General features: G+C 48.1%; 2 protein-coding genes across 2 annotated transcripts; both read left to right on the top strand.

Annotated features, from left to right (window-relative positions):
- Positions 1-1,083: 1,083 nt before the first annotated feature.
- LOC123153501 (uncharacterized) lies at positions 1,084-2,904 on the top strand. The gene has a single exon (XM_044572599.1). It carries the CDS (start codon positions 1,090-1,092, stop codon positions 2,902-2,904), a length of 1,815 nt encoding a protein of 604 aa, XP_044428534.1. The 5' UTR covers positions 1,084-1,089.
- A 17,150-nt stretch (positions 2,905-20,054) lies between these two features.
- On the top strand, positions 20,055-20,921 carry LOC123152271 (uncharacterized). Its single transcript, XM_044571860.1, has one exon. It carries the CDS (start codon positions 20,084-20,086, stop codon positions 20,684-20,686), a length of 603 nt encoding a protein of 200 aa, XP_044427795.1. The 5' UTR covers positions 20,055-20,083; the 3' UTR covers positions 20,687-20,921.
- Positions 20,922-21,952: the final 1,031 nt, after the last annotated feature.

The following is a 21,952-nucleotide window of genomic DNA, read 5'->3' as shown; positions in this document are numbered from 1 at the left end:
GTGGCGAGGCGTACATGTTCGTATATGTGTGGTCGTTGGTTGTGGGAGACGATTTATAAACTGCACAAGCTCTCAGTTAATTTTTAGATGTAACATCTAAACTTGCAATAATCAGGTTGGCGAATACTCCCTCTGTCCCACAATATAACACATTTTTGTAAGTTATGCTGAATTCTACAAACGTCTTATATTACGGGACTGAGGGAGTATATAAGATCCTAAGAACATTTCTTTCTTTTGGCTGTAGAATCCTAAGAACTTGTCCAATTAAGCACACCAACCAACTAAACTAACCACCGTCCACTAACGAACCCAACGGCTCCAACGTCCACAAAAATCACCGCCCCGGTTGACAAGTCGTCCACTTCCTATCCAAGAAAGAAATTTTGAAGGGGACGCAGCGACCATGTCGATCGGATGGGATCCATGCCGTGTCTCCTGAAAGAAAGGTGTGGTTCCCAGCAGGAGCCGTCAGGCTTGAGAGTTCACAGCCGTTGAGGTCACCGTCGGCCGGCCACGGCGCTGGCGATAACATTTTCAGATAGAGATCAGCTCTAATTAATTACAGAAAGTATACTCCAGAATGAGTGCTGGTCTGCTGCCGTCAGCAATTCGGCGTGTTGCAGAACCGCGTTTGGGTTTGGGGATTGACTTGAATTTCGTTTTAAAATGGGCGTAGGAACGATGCGAAGAACTGTTAGAATTGTGTCGAATATTATTGTACAAGTTAGGTTATAATTGGACTTGGAGTCGTACGGTGTGTAGATAGGATATAGAGTTGTGTCCAAGTAAGACAGTTGTATCCTAAGTCTCTCATATATAGTGGGGGTAGACACACGATGTAACCTATGCTAACATAATAGCACATGCACGCGAGGGGAGCCGGCGGCGTGTGCCGGCGCCCGGGCGGCCAGGGTGCGGTATTGTACCGATGTCATGGGGAGGAGCGCCCGTAGTCATATGCCCCGGGGATGTAGCCATATCGGTGAACCTCGTTAATAAATATCGGTGTCGTGCTTGTGTAATTGCTTGGTTCTTGGTAGATCAACGGTGTCCTCAAATTTATTCTAACAAGTAATACAACCAGAAATGAGCGTTAATTACGGAGCCCCTGCTGGGGCGATACCGAGGCGATCGCCTGCCATTGCCACCACCCAGGGGCGTGCGGCGGATTTATCGGATCCGGCGAGAAAGGAAATCTCCGCTAGTAGCGAGGAGTGGTTCTGTGATCGGAATGATCCCCTGGGCCTGCGGGAGACTTGGATCAGGGCAAGGGCTTCGGTCCGAAAGCTGGTAGAAAAAGAGAAGAAGAATAGTCTTGTCCGGCAACAGATCAGAGGAGATCGGGATCCCTTTTGTTCGGGCATTGTCAAAATCAAAGCCAGGATGGAGCTGCTAAGGCAGGATCTGGGGATTGGTATCTCGATTGGGAATCAAGAATCAGAAGGAAACGATTGTGATCCCTTGTGGAGAGCAGATCCGCCTGATAAAGGAAAGGGAGGAAATCACCCACGGGAGGGGAGGGGATCCGGGGCTGATGGGGAATCGCATCATACGATCAATCAACCGATTCAGGCACAAGGAAAGCAAGGTTCCATGAGTATAAAGGTGCATGAAGAGGAGTCGTCCATCACACAATCTGCGAGAAGAGCTGTCACAACCAACCCCCTGTCTGCAATGGCTGGCCAGGACCAACGCAAGAACAAGGCAGTGATGGACGCGAGTGAGGAGGTCACCTCCAATGGCAAGCCAGGGATGGGGCACCGTCCCTTACTCCGGGGCGGCTCATCCAGGGGCCGGGGCGATGGCTTCCGTACCCCCGTTGGCCAGGGGGTGACCGGCATTCAAGCAGCAAGGTATGATGAAAGGGAGCAGGTTGTGGCTCCTGTGTTTCCTGTCAGCATGGAAATACAGGCGCCAAATGTTGTGCAGCTGAATCTAGCCAGAGAGAGGACGGCAATGCGCTCGAGGTGGATAGCCGTCGGGCTGTTCTTCTCTGTGCAGGTTTTCGGCTTCGTGGGCTTGTTCAACGAGCTCAAGAGCAAGTGGGGGCTTCGTGGGCGCCTCAACTACACACCTATGAAGAATAACCGCTTCCTCCTCGAGTTCGAGCGGGAGGGGGACCTTCGGTTCATCCTCAACAACGGCCCCTGCACGCAGAAGGGCGACGCCTTCCTCATGGTAGCTGTGGACGGGAGCGCACGGCCGGGAGACGTGGAGGTTGCCCACATGGCAATGTGGGCTCGCATCTATGATGCCCCACCGATCATGCTTTTTGAATCGGTGGCTCGTGAACTCGGCGCTGAGCTCGGCGAGGTGCTGGAAGTGGACGCAGACAGTGAGGGCAGGATATGGGGTAACTACATGCGAGTTCGTGTTAATCATGATGTCGATGAACCTATCCGTAGCAAGTTGGAGTCATATGATAGTACTGAGGGGAAGTGGTATGAGCTGAATGTAAAGTATGAAAGGCTTCCTAGGTTCTGTAGCTCATGTGGTCATCTAGGTCACAGTCAGCGCGATTGTAAGCTGCCCGAAGATCTCCAAGAGATGAGATACTCGGCAGCAATGCGCGCATCCCCATTTAAGAGGAGTAGCAGTAGGGGTGGAGTCATTGTACCAGAGGCGAGCAGTGCCCGTCGCTTCCTCCTCTTTGACTCAGAGGCCAAAGGAACACCAGTTGAGGCCACCAAAAGGTCACTGGTGGTAAGGCCTGGAATGGTTCCTGAGGAGGTGTTGGCAGACCCTCTAGTACAGGAAGCCATTGAGGCTGTAAGCGCTCTCTGCCTGGACGCGGGAAGAAATGGGGGCCCTGCCGAAGCACTGAAATCAAAGGATGCAATAGCAGCGAATATCATTCAGGCTGGAGCAATGTCTGATGGAGACAAAACCCCACGGGGCTAACCTTCAGACATCACACCGGTGGGAAATGCAGCAAGGGGGTGAGCCTCATGGCCCGAAATTCCCTCCTGGCTTTGAACCCCTTCACCGAGATGGCTTTCCCCTGGCCGAGGTAGCGGTGCAGGGTGATGCTACATGGACGCACAACGCTGTTGCGGCTGATACTGTCGTGGATGAGAAACAGTCAAAAGTGGGGGGATCACTGCTGTAGTTGTTCGGAGCAAGACCCTGAACCAAGCAGAAGATGGCAGCCCTGAGAAGAACAAATCTGAACCGCAAGAAGGGGACCTGGCCACGAAACTGTTGACTGGGGCGTCGCAGTTGATGGTGCTGGGGACTAAAACATTGACAGACAATATGGGCATCTCTGGTGGGAAACTTGCAGGAAAAGGTTTGGGAAGCAAACGCAAAAAGGCGATCAGCAAGGGCTGTGGAGGAGGCTTAACTACTGCAGGCTCAATCCTAGGCAAGAGAGATGCTACTGAAGAGAAGGGGACTGGGAACGCTGATGCTCCAGAGAAGGGTTCTGGTCCTAAATAGAGTAAAAAGAAGAAAGTGGGTACTGAACCAAAGGAGGATAATGACAATGGTAAGAAAGGCGGGCAGGAAGCAACCAAGCCAGGGGCTCTTGGTCAACTGGTGGGTGCAACGGACAGCACCCACCAGGAGCCATGACGATTATCAGCTGGAACTGCTGGGGCCTTGGGCAACCCCGGACAGTTCAGGAGCGTGTGTGCTTGGTGCGCACATATCGCCCGTCTTTGGTGTTTGTCTCGGAAACTAGGAAAAGCGAGGACTATGTTAATAAGTTGCATAGGAGACTAGGTCTCAAGCATTGCATCTCCCATGTGGGTAAAGGCAAAGGTGCAGGTATCGCTCTCTTCTATGATGAGCATGTTGAAATAAAAAGACTCGATGTTGGCCCGCATTATATTGATGTGTTGATTCGTATTAATCCCCATGGCCATCAATGGCGGGGCACCTTTGTCTATGGGGAACCTAAAGCATGTGAGAGGCACCACATGTGGGAGCTACTAAGGAGAATTAGGCCCATGTCAAGTGAACCGTGGCTCATGATAGGAGACTTTAATGAGACGGCTTGGCAGCATGAACACATTTCTAAAACCAAAAGAAGTGAAAGAAATATGGAAAACTTCAGAGAATGCCTAGCTGATTGTGGATTACTGGATCTGGGGTTCAAAGATCCAAAGTGGACCTATGATAATAAGCAAAGCGGGAAGGCCAATGTGAAAGCAAGAATTGACCGGGGGTTGCGGACAAAGATTGGAGCTCTCTTTTTCCACAGGCATCAGTTGAGCATGTCTGTTCCTCAAGATCCGACCACTTGCCCCTCCTCCTCAGAATTGGACCAAGAATGGAATGGAGGCCTATCAATAAAATCTTCTACTATGAGTATATGTGGGAGAGGTTGGACTCCCTCTCGGAGGAAATTGTGGACTCATGGAAAGATAAGTCTGAAGCTGTAAAGCTATTGGACATATCAGCTAAACTACAGAACTTGCAGCGTACCCTCAATGTTTGGGCAAAGAAGAACTTCGGATCAATCATCAAACAGACCACAGGCCTGAGGAAGCAACTAGAAGCCCTATGGTGGCGACAACCGTCTCCTGAGAGAGATAAAGAAATTAAAAAGGTCACATCGAACCTGGATGAGGTCCTCCATCGGGAAGAGATGATGTGGAGACAGCGTTCTAGAGCTCTTTGGCTGCGAGAGGGGGACAGAAACACAAAGTATTTCCAACGGAAAGCTTCATGGAGATGCAAAAAGAATACTATCAGTAAGCTAAAAAATGAGTGCGGCACCTGGGTGGAGGAAAGAAGCAAACTCCAGGAAATGACATCAAATTTCTTTAAAGTTCTTTACTCTAAGGAGGAGGGGGTGGAACCTAAGGTGATTGTGGACTGCATGAATGATAGAGTCACCAGTGTGATGAACACGTCTCTGACTAAGGAATTTACCGAGAAGGAAATTAGTGATGCACTCTTCCAAATTGGCCCGCTGAAAGCACCCGGGCCTGATGGGTTTCCTGCAAGGTTTTTCCAAAGGAATTGGAGTACAGTGAAGCAAGATGTGGTGTTGGCGGTGCTAGAATTCTTCAAGAACGGGGTTATGCCAGAAGGAATAAATGACACAGTCATTGTGCTTATCCCGAAAAATAAGAATCCAGAGCACTTGAGAGACTTCCGACCTATTAGCCTATGCAACGTGATATATAAGGTCATATCCAAATGTATGGTAAACCGTCTAAGGCCTTTTCTGGACGAGCTAATTTCAGAGACGCAGAGTGCCTTCATTCCAGGTTGGTTGATCACGGATAATGCTACAATTGCCTTCGAATGTTTCGAAAACATTCAGCATACTAGACAGCCTGCTAACACACACTGTGCCTTCAAGTTGGACTTGGCAAAAGCGTATGATAGGGTTGACTGGGTCTTCTTGGAGGAGGCCCTCCTGAAATGGGGCTTTGACCATAAATGGGTAGACTGGGTGATGTGTTGCATAAAGTCAGTCAGATATACTGTAAAATTTAACGATGAGCTTTTGGAACCGTTCAGTCCATCAAGAGGGCTCCGTCAGGGGGATCCCTTAAGCCCCTACCTCTTTCTCTTTGTAGCTGAGGGCCTGTCATGCTTGCTGGATAAAGAAATTCATCAGGGGAGGATCACGCCACTTAAAATAGCCAGAGGCAGCCCTGGGATCTCGAACCTATTATTTGCCGACGACAACCTGCTCTTTTTTAAGGCATGCAGAGAGGAGGCTGAATGCATTATGAAGACGCTTGACAAATTTCAGAAGGGCTCGGGTCAACTGTTAAGCAACAACAAATGTTCAATCCTTTTTAGCGATGTTTGCCCAGAGTCTACGCAACTTGCTGTTAAAGAGACCCTCCAGCTCTCAACTGCCACCTTTGAGAGTAAGTATTTGGGCCTCCCAACCCCGGAAGGACGCATGAAGGATTCGTCCTTCCAACCGATCATGGAAAGGTTTATTAAGAGATGCTCGGATTGGTCTGAAAGATTCATGTCTTTTGCTGCTAAAGAAGCTTTAGTAAATTCAGTCCTGCAAGCTCTCCCCACGTATTCCATGGGCGTGTTTAAGATGTCCCGGGGATTCTGTGATAAGTATGAGAAACTGATCCAGGAGTTTTGGTGGGGAGAGGAAAATGGACACCGGAAAGTGCACTGGATGTCATGGGATCGAATGGTCAAACCGAAGAGAGGGGGCGGCATAGGCTTCAAGGATATGAATCTCTTTAACCAAGCCTTGCTGGCCAGGCAGGCTTGGAGACTGCTGCAAAGACCAGAGTCTCTATGTGCACGAGTCTTGAAGGCCAAGTACTACCCTCACGGTGAGCTGATTGACACTGTCTTTGCTTCAGAAGCCTCTCCGGTCTAGCGCGGGATCGAGCATGGACTGCAACTCCTAAAAGCAGGGCTGGTCTGGAGGATTGGAAACGGAGAGAAGGTTCAGATCAACAGAGACAATTGGATCCCAAGGGAGGAGGGGCTCCAGCCTGCTAATTTCATCCGGCGATCTAGGTTGAGATGGGTGAACCAATTGATGTTGGCCGACGGCAGTGGATGGAACTCAGACCTAATATATCAATTATTTTATCCATTTGATGCAGAGGCTATCTGTAACATCAAGCTCCCTAGGTCGCATACTGAAGATGTACTGGCTTGGCACTTTGAGAAATCCGGTTCCTTCACAGTCAGGAGTGCATATAGATTGGCGGCTTCACTCCAAAACCAAGTGAACCACCCAACTTCTACCTCAACAAATGGTGCGGATGATCGCAACATCTGGGATTCGATATGGAAAGCAAAAGTGCCAGAAAAGTTAAAATCCTCGGATGGAGAGTTGCAACTAACACTCTAGCTACAAGGAAGAATAAATGGAGACGGACGCTGGAGTTGGATAGCAGGTGTACCATCTGTGGCAGAGAAGAAGAAGATGAATACCATGCAGTTGTAGCCTGCACAAAAAGCAAGGCACTGTGGGATAAAGTGAGAGATGTCTGGGCTCTTCCTAGCGAGTTGCAGTTCAAATACACGGGGACAGATTGGTTATAGAACCTATTTATCCCTTGCAGTGCCGATATGAGAGCAAAAATCCTCCTCCTCCTGTGGCGTTGCTGGTTCCTCCGAGATGACTGTATCCACAACACAGGGAAGGAGCAAATTACCCGTTCAGCGCTCTTCTTGAAACAATACGAGGATGAAATCAGTTGCACTAGTGCAGTGGATAAGGAGCTTCCAAATATGAAACAAAAGCAGGTGGTAGCAGTAAAGACTTTGGTCGAGCGAACCCCCTCGGATCCCCAGACAGTTACAGCCAGTATGAGAATAGAGAACAATGGGAAAGCCACTTCTAATCAGTGGTGCCCCCCAGTTGATGGCACCATTAAACGGAACACGGACGCGACCTTCCTGGCTAACAGCAGCGTGTCCCATGCGCGTGCGATCGCGCATAACCACAGGGGAGAGGTCCTCTTCTCACTATCCAAGCAGATCGCCAACTATGCCACGGTGGAGGAAGCCGAGGCGATAGCCCTACATGCTGGACTGAATGCCCTCTCGAATCTGTACAGGGGGCCAATCACTGCTGAAATAGACTGCACCTTCCTTTCAAATGAGTTGTGCCCGGGTGCAAGCAACCTCTTTGCTTGGTTCCACGCGATCGTCGACATTAAGATGGAACTGGCGAAATTCAGTGCTGCCCAGGTTAATTATACGAGCAGGAGCCAAAACAACATGGCCCACCTCCTAGCCGCTCGAGCTAGAACCCAGGACGACGTACTGATAGTGGCGGGCGTCCCAGGTGATTTGGCTGCAGCTTTAGCTGCTGACCCTGTGTTGGCTCAGGAGTAATTTGTGTACTCCTGTTTTCCTCAACAAAAAAAATTATTCTAACAAGTGGTATCATGAGCAAGGTTCAAAGAGGTCGTGGATTGTTGATTTACAGGAAAGGAGGAAAGCTCGACATGGATCAATGGTGTTCGGACATAAACATGATAATTGATCTGGAGAAGTCGACGAGTACTGGAAGCGGTCGAGGCAGAGGCGACGACGCGTTGGCAGCAGGTTCTCCACGACTCGGATCTAGCGGCTGTAGCGCGTGCATTGGACGACAGACGTGCGGCAGTGGGAGGTAGATTGGAATCGAGCGGTTTGCGGCTGCGTACAAGGAGCAGTCCAGATCGAAGGAAGGAGCTCATGCCGAGATCGAAAGATTGTCGGCGAGTGGCGGCGATCTTGGCGAGCAGAGCTCTCGTTCGCGTGCCAGCAGCGACGCGGCCGAGTCCAGTTCAGGCAAGATCCCTTTGTGCACAGGTCCAAGGCAGTACGGCGCGTGCGGCCAGGGGCATTTCCTAAACGGCGCCTTCAGCGCCCGTTTCTTCCTTTCTTGCAAACGGGCGCATACCCTTTCCTCCGCGCTGGGCCGGCCCAGCTTTCCTTTTTTTTCTGTTTTTGAACGCAAAAATGCTGTGCGATGATTGAGGTTCGAACAGCCGACCTCCTGCTGGTGATTACCATGCGCTAACCACGCGAACACCTACTAGTTCGTTTCCATAGTTCTTCTTCATATCTTCTCTTTTCTCTTTAAAAAAGTTATTTTCTTGTTCCTTTTTTTATTGGAATGGTTTTGTTCTTTTTTTCCTTTTTCGTTTTTTCTTTTGCTAAATTGAATGATTTTTTTTCAAAATTGAATGAACTTTTTTACAAAATCGATGAACTCTTTCAAAAATTAATGAACTGTTTTTTGAAATCGATGAACTTTTTTTAAATCTATGAACCTTTTTCAATTTTGAATGACCTTTTTTTCAAAATCAATGAACTTCTTTTCAAAACCGATGAACTTTTATCGAAATCGATGAACTTTTCCAAAGTCGGTGAACTTTTTTCAGTATTTTGTGAACTCTTTTTGAAAATCGATGAACTTTTTCCAAAGTCGGTGAACTTTTTTCAGTATTTTGTGAACTCTTTTTGAAAATCGATGAACTTTTTCAGTTTTTGTGAACTCTTTTTTAAAATTGATGAACTTTTTTCTTCAGAAATGATGAACCTTTTTCCAAATCGATGAACCTTTTGAAATTCATGTTTGTTTCTCAAATAATCCCAAAATCTAAGTGATAAGGTATAAATAGTGCGTCCACCGTCGTTTTTATATTTTTGCCGCTAATTTCAGTTAGAGCAATTTAGTGGCTCTGGTGGTTAGCGAAGATTTACGTCAGTCCAACGGCGCGAGATCGAATCCTGAACAAAGCTATACTAGGGCGCCCTATAGGAGCTCCCGCGGCCAGGCGAGGCTGCTGCATGCGTGTGCAGGAATACCTTACTGCTAGGCGCCCCGGGTCCAGGCACAGGATTTTGCCATAAGGTTGGCAGGTCGGTAACGTGCGTAGAAGGCCCAGAGGAGTCTGGAGCGTGTCGTAATAGGATCATGCAAACACAGGGCGTCAACGCAATGCACAGTTGTGCGAGGCGGACACGACGCAGGGTGGAGCATGGTTGCAGTCGGATAATTTCGGCTGGGTCGGATTAGATTGTCTGATGGACTGACATAGATGTTGGTCAAAGCATAATATGGTGGTGATTTCAGCGATGACGACACAAGAGTGTGATGCTGATGGTGGCCAAGTTCTGGGGCGTGGAAACACGTGGTGCAGGCCTGAGGGCTTGTGCGGCTTCGACAGACTATGACGCAGGGTTGATTCAAGGCAGTGCACACATGAGAGAGCTTGAAGTCGACGGGGCGCGAGGGTGGATTGATCATCTACCATGGAGTCATGTTGAAGGTGGAGTTGGAGTCTGATGGACGACTTCACTCTGAGCCGATGGAGGGGCTATGGCGTAAGTTAACGGAGAGTCGAAGCCTATTTCAGCGGGATAGCGAGAGACACGTGGTTTCAGACTGGGTACCAGTGGTCTGTTGGAGACGTGATACTCGGCATTGGTCGGTGATGATCGGTGGTTCTCTGCAGTGAGGGTTGAGGCAGTGGGGGCTAGCTACCCGGGAGACTCGACCACGACAGCAGAGGCTCGACGCGGTGATAGCGGCGAGGCGTGCGGTAAGCACGGGACACAGCGACAGACCAAAGCACTAATGGTGAGACATGTGGTCAGACAAAGTGTGCAGGGGTGCTGAAGCGGTGTTGACGAGTACCAGATTCAAGTTGGTGACTGGGTCTATTGGTGCCGGTTGATGGACAGGAGTTGACCATGGAGAATCTGAGAAAGTGGCGGAAAGTCTAAAATTGTCAAAAGCTGAGAGAGTACATGGTCGTATATTCTGTGGTGTTCAGTGCACATGGCAAAGTGCGGATGACAAGTACAGAAGGAGGCAGAGTGCTATAGCTGTGGGACATGCTAGAGACCATCTCGGGAAAAAGGGTGAGACAACTGCAAATTTGACTTAGGGTGACACAAGCGACAGTGAAATTCCTTCAAGTTTCAGACATGCGATCAAGAAAGAGCGGTGATGTTGAGTTCAAGTAATTCTTATATGTGGCGTCCAATACTTGAGTTGTTCACTTTCACGCAGACAGTGGTCGGTATGTGATGGCGTTGAATGGATTCTCCGGAAGTTGGGAGCACGGACTAGAGTAACAAGGAACTTAATTTTGCTCAAGTGTTGACCATGAAGAAGACGAGAATGGACTACAGTTGCAGGTGGAGTCACATGGAGTCTGCGAGTAGCAGCGGTGCTCATGGCGTAACTCAAGTCCAATGTACAAGGAGTTCTATGCATGGATGAATTCAAGGTGGTGAAGAATATTCATCAAGGTGGAGTTTGTTAGAATTATGTCGAATATTATTGTACAAATTAGGCCTCCTTTGGTTCATAGGATATGAATATTATATGAATAGAAAAATCATAGGAAGTGAGATGACATGCATCTCAAGTCCTATAGAGAAGGAAATGTCATTTGATGCATAGGATAAGAATCTTTCCATTGAGTCTTAGCTAATGGTTTTTTTCCTCCAAAATGTGAAGGATTGATTCCTATCCTACATAGGAATAGGAATCCATTCCTACAAACCAAAGGGCTTCAAAGGAAATTTTCCTTTGCAAATCCTATCCTATAGAAATCCTATGAAATTCCTACAAACCAAAGAAGGCCTTGGAGTCGTGTCCAAGTAGGACAGTTGTATCCTAGGCCTCTTATATATAGGGGGGGTAGACACACGATGTAACCTATGCCAACATAATAGCACAGGCGCGCGAGGGGAGCCGGCGGCGTGTGCCGACGCCCGGGCGGTCGGGGTGCGGTATTGTACCGGTGTCATGGGGAGGAGTGCTCGTAGTCATGCCCCAAGGATGTAGCCATATCGGTGAACCTCGTTAACAAATTTTGATGTCATGCTTGTGTGATTGCTTGGTCCTCGGTAGATCAACGGTGTGCTCGAATTTATTCTAACAAGGACGCATGGGAATTGATCAATTTCGGAGACGGGGGCGGAGAGAAACTTTGGTGCGGTCAAGTGCGGGTTGAGAGCATGTGGTGACGTCCACCGGCATCAGCAGGAGACGCGACCGAGCTCCACATTAAGCTAGCCGTCCTGGTCTATATTTTTCTCCTTTCATCTCATGTGGAGTCCCGTTGCGTCGATCTGTTCCGTCGGTGTTACCGCTGACCGTCTGATGAAATGAAAGCCGCGATCAAGGCGGTGCTGGAAGAGACACAACTTTTGAACTTTCAGTTTCTACTAGTAACTGCTGGAATTTTGTCTATTTTGGGCCTAGCCCAATAGCAGTTTCAGAAATTCCTATAAATCCTAGAGGCCCACACAGCCCATTTGTGCAAGGCAAGAGGTGGAACAAAAGTTCAGTCCCACATTACTACTTGAGTGGGAGTTGGACCTCCTTATAAGGGAGGTTCTCTCCCCACTTGTACGAGCATGAGAACAAGAGGGATATCCACGCGCGCTCCTCCTCCGTCGCCCGCCTCGTCACGACACGGGTTGTGGGAATGAGCCGATGTCTAAATTTTGCCACGTACGACGGGTATACGAAAGGTCACGTGGGAGTTGAAACGTTTTTCTGTAGTGGACACTGAATTCGAACGGCGCGCCTCTTCGGCCGCTGCCTGTTCGCTTCGTCTCCCTTCGTTGCTTCACCTCCCGTCGCAGCCTCTTCGCGTCCTTCTCATGTGCCTATATAAGAGAGGTCGCTCCTCTCCAGAGAGACACACCAGAAGATCCCCTTCCTCTCGCCACAAAGTTCCTGAGCACTGCGCTGCTGCTACGATCTTTCCCATCCCGGCTTGCGGCGTGCACCGCACGTCGGGACAGTAGGCCTCCGAAACCGCACCTTTTGAGTCCTGTATGGGAGAAGGGTGATAAGGTTTTTGGGGAGCGCTCAGCGCGACTACTGGCTGCTTCATCACGGACGATCCGGTCGCCGACGACTACTTCCCTGACGACGACTTCTTCCCCGACGTCCACGACCTCCTCGACGACATGGCAGGCGAGGACACCGACCCCAAGTCCAGCGCTTCTGCTGCTGCTATCTCGTACATGTTCTTGTCTTTCCTGTTAAAGGTTCTGCCACAGTTCCTGGTTCTAGTCCTTGTCCTACACATGTTAGGTTCTACTTCATATATACTACTTGCTATACTGTCTGCTTTAGATATGATAGGCTACGGTTCATATATGCAGAAGCTATTTACCTTCTCTCTGTCAGAACGCATGACTTGTTTTATCTTTTTTATATTACTCATGCTTTATCTAGTATTTCTGTTAATAAAATCATTTGGTAAATTAATCATATTTCCAACAATCCAAAAACCTTATTATAGGCAATTTACCCCAAGTGGTTTTGCTGCTTCCATGAGACCTCCTATGTTTGAGGGTATCCACTATAAGAGGTGGCACGTGAGAGCAGTCTTATGGTTTCAAACCATAAGTTGCTATGACGCCACTCTCGGCAAACCTGAAGGAGAGCTTGATGCTCAACAGGCACAAGCTTTTCAGAAAATGGATACTCTGTTTAAGGCTGCTCTCTTGAGTGTTCTTGGTGAGAACATAGTTGATGCTTATGCGTCAATTGATAATGGAAAAGATATGTGGGATGCACTCGAGGCCAAGTTTGGGGTCTCGGATGCTAGCACTGAGCTGTACATCATGGAGCAATTCTATGATTACAGGATGACTGAAGAGCGCTCCGTGGTTGAGCAAGCTCATGAGATACAGTCATTTTCTAGAGAACTTGAGCACTTCAGTTGTATGCTACCGGACAAGTTTGTTGCCGGAGGTATCATCACTAAGCTTCCTCCTTCATGCAGGAACTTTGCTACCTTGCTGAAGCATAAGAGGCAGGAGTTTTGCGCCCCGGATCTCATTGGCACTCTTGATGTGGAAGAAAAGGCGAGAGCAAAGGACACACGTGCTCGAGGTATTGAGGGAGGATCTAGTGCCAATGTGGTACAGAAGAAGAACTTCCAGCCCCACAAGTTCAAGAACAAGGGCAAGTTTGATGGTAAAGCAAAATTTGATGGTAAGAACAAGGCTACGCAACACACGAACTTCAAGAAGAAGAATGGCAAGAAGAAAGGTGCTTGTCATGTGTGTGGGGATCCTGATCATTGGGCTCCTAGTTGCCCTAATCGCTATGACAAGCGTAATCCTGGGAAAGGCGGCAAGACCGCTAATGTTGTCATTGGAGACACTGACATGAAGGATGCTGGGTATGGTATATTTCCCACTATTCTTTCAGTATGTCATTCTCCTGACTGGTTGATTGACACGGGTGCTAATGTGCATGTATGTGGTGATATTTCCATGTTTTCGTCTTATCAGACCGCAGGGACTTCAACCGTGCTGATGGGCAACGGTTCAAGTGCTTCTGTTCGTGGTGTTGGCACGGTCGATCTGAAGTTTACTTCGGAGAAGATCGTGCGGCTGAAGAACGTGCATTATGTCCCCTCCGTCAATAAAAATCTTGTTAGCGGATCTCTTCTGTGTAGAGATGGCTACAAGCTTGTCTTTGAGTCGAATAAATTTGTAATATCCAAGTATGGAACCTTTGTTGGTAAAGGCTATGAGTCAGGAGACCTGTTTCGTTTATCCTTATCAGACGTTTGCAATAAAGTTGTTAATCATATTTGCAACAATAGTGAATCCAATGTGTGGCATTCACGACTTTGTCATGTTAACTTTGGTTGCATGTCGCGACTAGCGAAGTTGAACTTAATCCCTAGTTTCACTACTGTCAAGGGATCTAAGTGTCAAGTGTGTGTGCAAGATAAGCAACCTCGTAAGTCTCACACAACTGCGGAAACGAGAAATCTTGCACCGCTAGAGCTCATACATTCAGATCTATGTGAAATGAATGGTGTTTTGACAAAAGGTGGAAAGAAATATTTCATGACGTTAATTGATGACTCCACTAGATACTGTCGTGTGTATCTTCTGAAATCTAAGGATGAGGCTTTGAACTTTTTCAAGATCTATAAAGTTGAAGTGGAAAACCAACTTGATCGAAAAATCAAGAGGCTTAGGTCCGACCATGGTGGAGAGTATTTTTCCAATGAATTTGATGCTTTTTGTGCGGAACATGGTATAATCCATGAGAGGACGCCTCCCTATTCACCTCGGTCAAATGGGGTGGCCGAAAGAAAGAACCGTACTCTAACAGATTTGGTTAACGCCATGTTAGACACTTCGGGTCTCTCCAAGGCATGATGGGGGGAGGCAATATTGACTGCATGTCATGTCCTAAACCGAGTTCCCACAAAGAACAAAGAGATAACTCCCTTCGAGGAATGGGAGAAGAAAAGGTTAAAACTCTCTTATCTGCGAACATGGGGTTGTTTGGCGAAAGTCAATGTTCCAATTCCAAAGAAGCGGAAGCTTGGACCAAAGACTGTGGATTGTGTTTTCCTGGAATATGCTTTTCATAGCATTGGCTATAGATTCTTGGTTGTAAAAACTGAGGTACCTGACATGCATGTCGGTACGATCATGGAGTCGAATGATGCGACTTTCTTTGAAGATATCTTTCCCATGAAGGATATGGCTACCTCATCTAATCAGGAGATGCCTAGTTCATCGAATCAGGAACCAGTTACAATTACCGAACCTACCATTTCGATGGAACACTTCGAAAGTCCTGTGGAGGAGAACAATGAAGTTCCTACCAGGAGCAAGAGACAGAGGACTGCAAAGTCCTTTGGTGATGATTTTCTTGTGTATCTCATAGATGACACTCCCAGTTCTATTTCAGAGGCCTATGCATCTGAAGATGCTGACTACTGGAAGGAAGCGGTTCGTAGCGAGATGGATTCCATCTTGGCAAATGAAACTTGGGAGATAACTGATCGTCCTTATGGGTGCAAACCTATAGGATGCAAATGGGTATTCAAGAAGAAGCTTAGGCCTGATGGTACTATTAAAAAGTACAAGGCTCGGCTCGTGGCTAAGGGTTATACCCAAAAGGAAGGTGAAGACTTATTTGATACTTACTCACCTGTGGCTCGACTGACCACTATTCGAGTTCTACTTTCACTAGCTGCCTCACATGGTCTTCTCGTTCATCAAATGGATGTTAAGACTGCTTTCCTAAATGGAGAGTTGGACGAGGAAATTTATATGGAACAGCCAGATGGGTTTGTACTAGATGGTCAGGAAGAGAAAGTGTGCAAGTTGCTGAAGTCTTTGTACGGACTTAAGCAAGCACCCAAACAGTGGCATGAGAAGTTTGAAAGAACTTTAACAGCTGCAGGCTTTGTTGTGAATGAAGCCGACAAATGTGTGTACTACCGCCATGGTGGGGGCGAGAAAGTTATCCTGTGCTTGTATGTCGATGACATACTAATTTTCGGAACAAATCTGAAAGTTATTAAGCAGGTCAAGGATTTCCTATCTCATTGTTTTGAGATGAAGGATTTAGGAGTGGCTGATGTCATTCTGAACATCAAATTGTTGAGAGACGATGATGGTGGGATTACTTTGCTTCAATCTCACTATGTGGAAAAGATCTTGAGTCGCTTTGGCTATAGTGACTGCAAGCCCTCTCCAACACCATATGATGCTAGTGTGTTGCTTCGAAAGAATCGAAGAATTGCTAGAGACTATTTGAAGTATTCTCAGATTATTGGCTCGCTTATGTACTTAGCCAGTGCTACAAGACCTGACATCTCTTTTGCTGTTAGCAAACTGAGTCGGTTTGTTTCAAAACCAGGAGATGTGCATTGGAAAGCTCTAGAGAGAGTTTTGCGTTATTTGAAAGGCACTGCAAATTATGGAATTCACTACACTGGGCATCCAAAGGTGCTTGAAGGGTATAGTGACTCAAACTGGATCTCAGATGCTGATGAGATAAAGGCCACGAGCGGCTATGTATTCACTCATGGAGGTGGCGCTGTTTCTTGGAAGTCTTGCAAGCAGACCATCTTAACGAGGTCAACAATGGAAGCAGAACTAACATCACTAGATACAGCTACGATCGAAGCAGATTGGCTTTGTCGGCTCTTGAATGACTTACCGGTTGTTGAGAAACCTGTACCGGGTATCCTTATGAACTGCGACAATCAAACTGTGATCACGAAAGTGAGCAGCTCAAAGGATAACATGAAGTCATCAAGACACGTTCAGAGAAGGTTAAAGTCTGTCAGAAAAATGAAAAACTCCGGAGTTATTGCATTGGATTATATCCAAACGTCTAAAAATCTGGCAGATCCTTTTACTAAGGGTCTATCACGTAATGTGATAGATAATGCATCGAGGGAGATAGGTATGAGACCCACAATATGAGTTGTTCACAGTGGTAACCTATTCTTTGTGATCGGAGATCCCGTGAATTAGATGTGGAAGACAAGCTGTTGGTCAACTGAGAGGAGAGTATCCTTATTATTCACAATACCACTCCATGAAGATGCAATACTCTCCTTATCTGCATGGCAGGTTGATGTATATCTTAATGTGTTCTAAGTGGCTTATTTAAGCAGAGATGTTATCCTGCAGAACATCTTTTGAAGAACACACCTATATGAGTCTGATTGTCAAACGTCGCAATCTATGAGAGTAGGGTTCTCCTTAGTAAACTCATGAAAGGTCACGGAGTATGACGCATAAGCTCCACCCGCGGGGAAGACCCACGGTAGCCACGTATTGGTCAAGGCTTTATGTGAAGTTAGATTCGCAGAAAACTTGCAGTTCAAGGCCCAGTCCACTGTTCAAGTTGCTTACTAGTGTAGCATAGAGTTCTAGGTGGAAGTTCAACTTAACAGTCTCCACTGCAGTACCAGTATATAAAACAGTGTTTTGGAACCAAAGGCAAATTTTGTGTGCCTCTGAGATCTGGTGGGGGATTGCTGGAATTTTGTCTATTTTGGGCCTAGCCCATTAGCAGTTTCAGAAATTCCTAATAAATCCTAGAGGCCCACACAGCCCATTTGTGCAAGGCAAGAGGTGGAACAAAAGTTTAGTCCCACATTGCTAGTTGAGTGGGAGTTGGACCTCCTTATAAGCATGAGAACAAGAGGAATATCCACGCGCGCTCCTACTCCGCCGCCCGCCTCACCACGCCTCGCCTCGCCTCGTCACGACGCGCCGCGGGTTGCGGGAATGAGCCGAGCCGATGTCTAAATTTTTGCCACGCACGACGGGTATACGAAAGGTCATGTGGGAGTTGAAACGTTTTTCTGTAGTGGACACTGAATTCAAACGGCGCGCCTCTTCGGCCGCTGCCTGTTCGCTTCGTCTTCCTTCGTTGCTTCACCTCCCGTCGCAGCCTCTTCGCGTCCTTCTCCTGTGCCTATATAAGAGAGGTCGCTCCTCTCCAGAGAGACACACCAGAAGATCCCCTTCCTCTCGCCACAAAGTTCCTGAGCACTGCGCTGCTGCTACGATCTTTCCCATCCCGGCTTGCGGCGTGCACCGCACGTCGGGACAGTAGGCCTCCGAAACCGCACCTTTTGAGTCCTGTACGGGAGAAGGGTGATAAGGTTTTTGGGGAGCGCTCAACGCGACTACTGGCTGCTTCATCACGGACGATCCGGTCGCCGACGACTACTTCCTTGACGACGACTTCTTCCCCGACGTCCACGACCTCCTCGACGACATGGCAGACGAGGACACCGACCCCAAGTCCAGCGCTTCTGCTGCTGTTGTCCCGTACGTGTTCTTGTCTTTCCTGTTAAAGGTTCTGCCACAGTTCCTGGTTCTAGTCCTTATCCTACACATGTTAGGTTCTACTTCATATATACTACTTGCTATACTGTCTGCTTTAGATATGATAGGCTACGGTTCATATATGCAGAAGCTATTTACCTTCTCTCTGTCAGAACGCATGACTTGTTTTATCTCTTTTATATTACTCATGCTTTATCTAGTATTTCTGTTAATAAAATCATTTGGTAAATTGCTCATATTTCCAACCCTAACTACATTAGGGAGCGCCGTACCGTGTGTACCATGTCCAGTAGGACGGCGTCCGTACATGCAAGCAGAGACATCTAGTAGTAGAGTACGACTGAAGAAAAATCGTGAAGGGTGTGATACGAGTACGGACATATTTTCGAGGCTGACAGTGAGAGGCACCGCGACCGGGTCGCACCTGCAGCCCATGCCCCAGTTGGGAAAGGAACGAAATGCAAGAGTAGGAGTAGTACTATATTGTTGCCGGTTTTTTTTTTGAAATTGTATATTGTAGGAGTAGTACTGCGGAACCAAACGTCCTGTGCTTTCCGGTTCCGCTCTCTCTCTCCCCGTGCGTTTTGCGCGGCACACGGTTTACGTACGGGCAGTGATCCCCAGCGCGGCCTAGCTAGCGAGCTACGACGGCGCACGTACGCGTGCCGAAAGTCTACCTCGACGAGCCTGTGAGCCTCGCCGCATCCCTTCGAGTCTACTGATCCTACACGTTTTCGAAATACGGCGCAGCCACGCAGTAGCTGTTGGAACTAATCGAGAGGCAAATCGAGAGAGACAACAATAATGATGCGGCGCAGCCACAAGCGCACCGCATTCCGTCCCCAAAACAGCAGAAACCGGCCGGAAAAGTGAAAGCGAAACCCGTCGCGTAGGCTGTAGGCTGATACTCTCTTCATCCGAAAATACTTGTCATCAAAATGGACAAAAAAAGATGTATCTAAAACTAAAATACATTTAGATACATCTTTTTTTATTCATTTTGATGACAAGTATTTACGAACGGAGGGAGTACCTGATACGAACACGATACGCGCTAGTGGAGCGCGCACCAGCTGTGGCAGCCGACCGGACCGGGAGTGCCGCCGCCCGGGGCGCACAGCCCGCCCGCAAAAGCGGATAGCGGTACGGAGGGAACCCGCGGTTTCGTGCGTGACGGGCCCGTGGGTCACTCACGCGGACCCAGCGAAACGCACGGTAATTATAAGATACCAAAAAAATACCATATATTTTACCTACTATATACGTAGGAGTACCCTCAAAAAAAAAATACGTAGGAGTAGGTCGTATGATACGTACGTACGTACATATCCAGAAGAAAACAAGGTGCGGCGATGCGTTCGGTCCGCCGCCGCGTCAGCGCCCACGCGCCGACCCCATCAACCCGGCCGGCCCTGGTTTTTTGTTTCCGTCACTCCCTTCTTTCCTGGTTCCCTTGCGCTTCCTCCGTGGAGACTTTTCGGCCCGGTCCCTGGCGAGGTGCTATTTTACAGGACGGGGAAGCTGGCCTTCTTTCTTGGGGGAGAGGCTAGGCGAAAATGTGGTTTGACTATGAAATAAATAAACTATAGTAAGGTTCACCAGGTTGACTTGCATATAAAATTTGTTTTCTGGCCACGGCCTTCGGGCTGACTTTGGAATACTGTTAACTAATGGTACAGCTGCATGTCATGAGTCTCGTGTTTCAAATAATTTTACGCAGGCACAATGTGCAACATTTAAGTGGCAGAAAACAAGATTGCTTTGGCTCAAAACAAGAAATAAACAAAGGAGTTCTCGCTCCCACGCCATGAGAAACTGATAATCTACAAGGAGTAACAAAGCTCACAATAACAGAAAACCAAGGGATGGAAATGCAAATGCATGTCAACTCGTTTCCTGATTCAGCCCTGTCCCTCCTACTGTCCTCCACGTTGGGCGCGTCGTGGCTATATATACATCTTCCTTCCCTATCCCGTCGTCACCAAACACCAAAACCATTCATCCCGTATTCAAAAAACCGTGGATGGGATCAGGTCTCTCTCGCAACCACCGGAGCAGCGTCGCGCCCCAGCAGCAGCCGTCGGCGGCCCGCGTCATCGCCGCCGACGGCTCGCTGACGGACTTCGCCACCGCCTCCTCCTCTCCCGTCAGCGTCTCCGACGTCCTCGCCGCAGGCAATGCCGGCGCGGGCGGCCCCTTCTTCCTTTGCAGCTCCGACGCGCTCTACTTCGACGAGGACGTGCCGGCGCTCGGCGGCGGCGAGCTGCTCCGTCCCGGCCAGATATACTTCGTGCTTCCCCAGGCGATGCTCGGGCGGCCCCTGTCGAGCGCCGACATGGCGGCCATGGCGGTGCGGGCTAGCGAGGCGCTGGCGGCGAGAGCGCGGCCGCGTGGACGCGGCGCCGGCATCAGGAAGGTGCGCGTCACGCCGGTGCATGCTGAGGGCGGGCGCGGCGACATGGACGCCCAGATCAACGCGAAGCTCAACGAGAGGACCCTCGGGGAGTACTCTGTGAAAGCCTCTGGTAATCCGGCGAAACTCGGCAAGAAGGTTGCCGTGGCGGCATTTCCGCCGGCGAAGAAGGCCCTCAAGCCGCTCAGCACCATCGAAGAAGATGCGGAGTGAGGAAATGCTCAAAAGAACAGCGCCGAGCGACGCCGAGTGATAAAAATGGAAGGAAATTTCAAGATTTGGTGATAAGATTTTTCTTTTTGTATTGTTTTGATATTAACCATTCTTGGAACAGTCTTGTTGGTGAGGAAAATTCAAAAAGGTAGGAGTAGTATATAAGAATGTCGGTTGGCTAATTTGCCATTGTACATGTATTTTGTAACAAAGGGAAATGAAATGCGGTCCTATATATGATTTGTTCATACTTACAACTGAAAATAGGCTATTTGCACATTGTCTGAAATATCTTTAAGGCCTTATAATAGTGAACAGAGAGAACACCGTTCTTTTGAGGGACATATATCTACTTTTCTTAATTGTGCTGGGCTAATGATCAAAGGTGGTGGCCCTGAGTGAGCCTATCTCTCCATCGCTGAAGGAGCAAACCACAACCTTTTCATGTTGAGGTACATTGCCGAGCTTGATGAGTTGAAGCATCCTAGACCAGCAGTTCCCGCATCTCCCACACCTGTTCGGCAACATATGTCATAGCAGCCACCTCTTGCGGGTGTGGCCAAAATAAATGTTAGCAGCGTACTTTCCTATGCGGTGGTATGTAGGAATCATAAGAGTATGTTTCTGGGATCCTCAGCTATAGTCTTCCCCAACATTAACGACCCTTCAAGCCTTGAGGCCCCTGCGTGCTGAGAAGTTCAAGCCCTAGCTCACGATCTACTTCTACAGAAGGTCATTATTTCATGTGACTGTAAAACAATGGTAGAAGAAGTTAAGCACGGAACTAGTGACATGTATGGTGCTATAATTAGGGAGATCAAGGCATCTCAACTTCTGTTTGAGAGTTGTGAGGTTATCTTCGAAGGTCGCAAGAACAACTCAAATGCTCATAGCTTGGCTAAGCACTCAGTTCCGCTTAATAAGGTCTCCATTTGTGGCTTGGTACTCCATGCGACCCCTTTTATTTTTCAATGAACATTATTGATCAATAAAGCTTGCCTTTTCTCCTAAAAAAACATGTTGAATACCGCGACATACTTTTTTGGTATACCCGAAAGTTATCTTTATAATCACCCAGTTACGAGGTGACATTTGGCAGCCCCAAAGTAACGGTCTAATATCTAGTATATGATATTCTCATGGTCTAAGGACGTAAGTATGTGTTAACACTTTATAGAAAAATATTGACAACAAATTGGCGGCGTGATCTCGCAGTATTTCATAAGTTCGGTCTATCCATCGCCACTGGTACCCTAACAATGTGTT

The sequence above is a fragment of the Triticum aestivum genome, chromosome 7A (assembly GCF_018294505.1).
Source record: "Triticum aestivum cultivar Chinese Spring chromosome 7A, IWGSC CS RefSeq v2.1, whole genome shotgun sequence".
NCBI classification, from domain to species: Eukaryota; Viridiplantae; Streptophyta; class Magnoliopsida; order Poales; family Poaceae; genus Triticum; species Triticum aestivum.
This window is presented reverse-complemented; position numbering and strand designations above follow the sequence as displayed.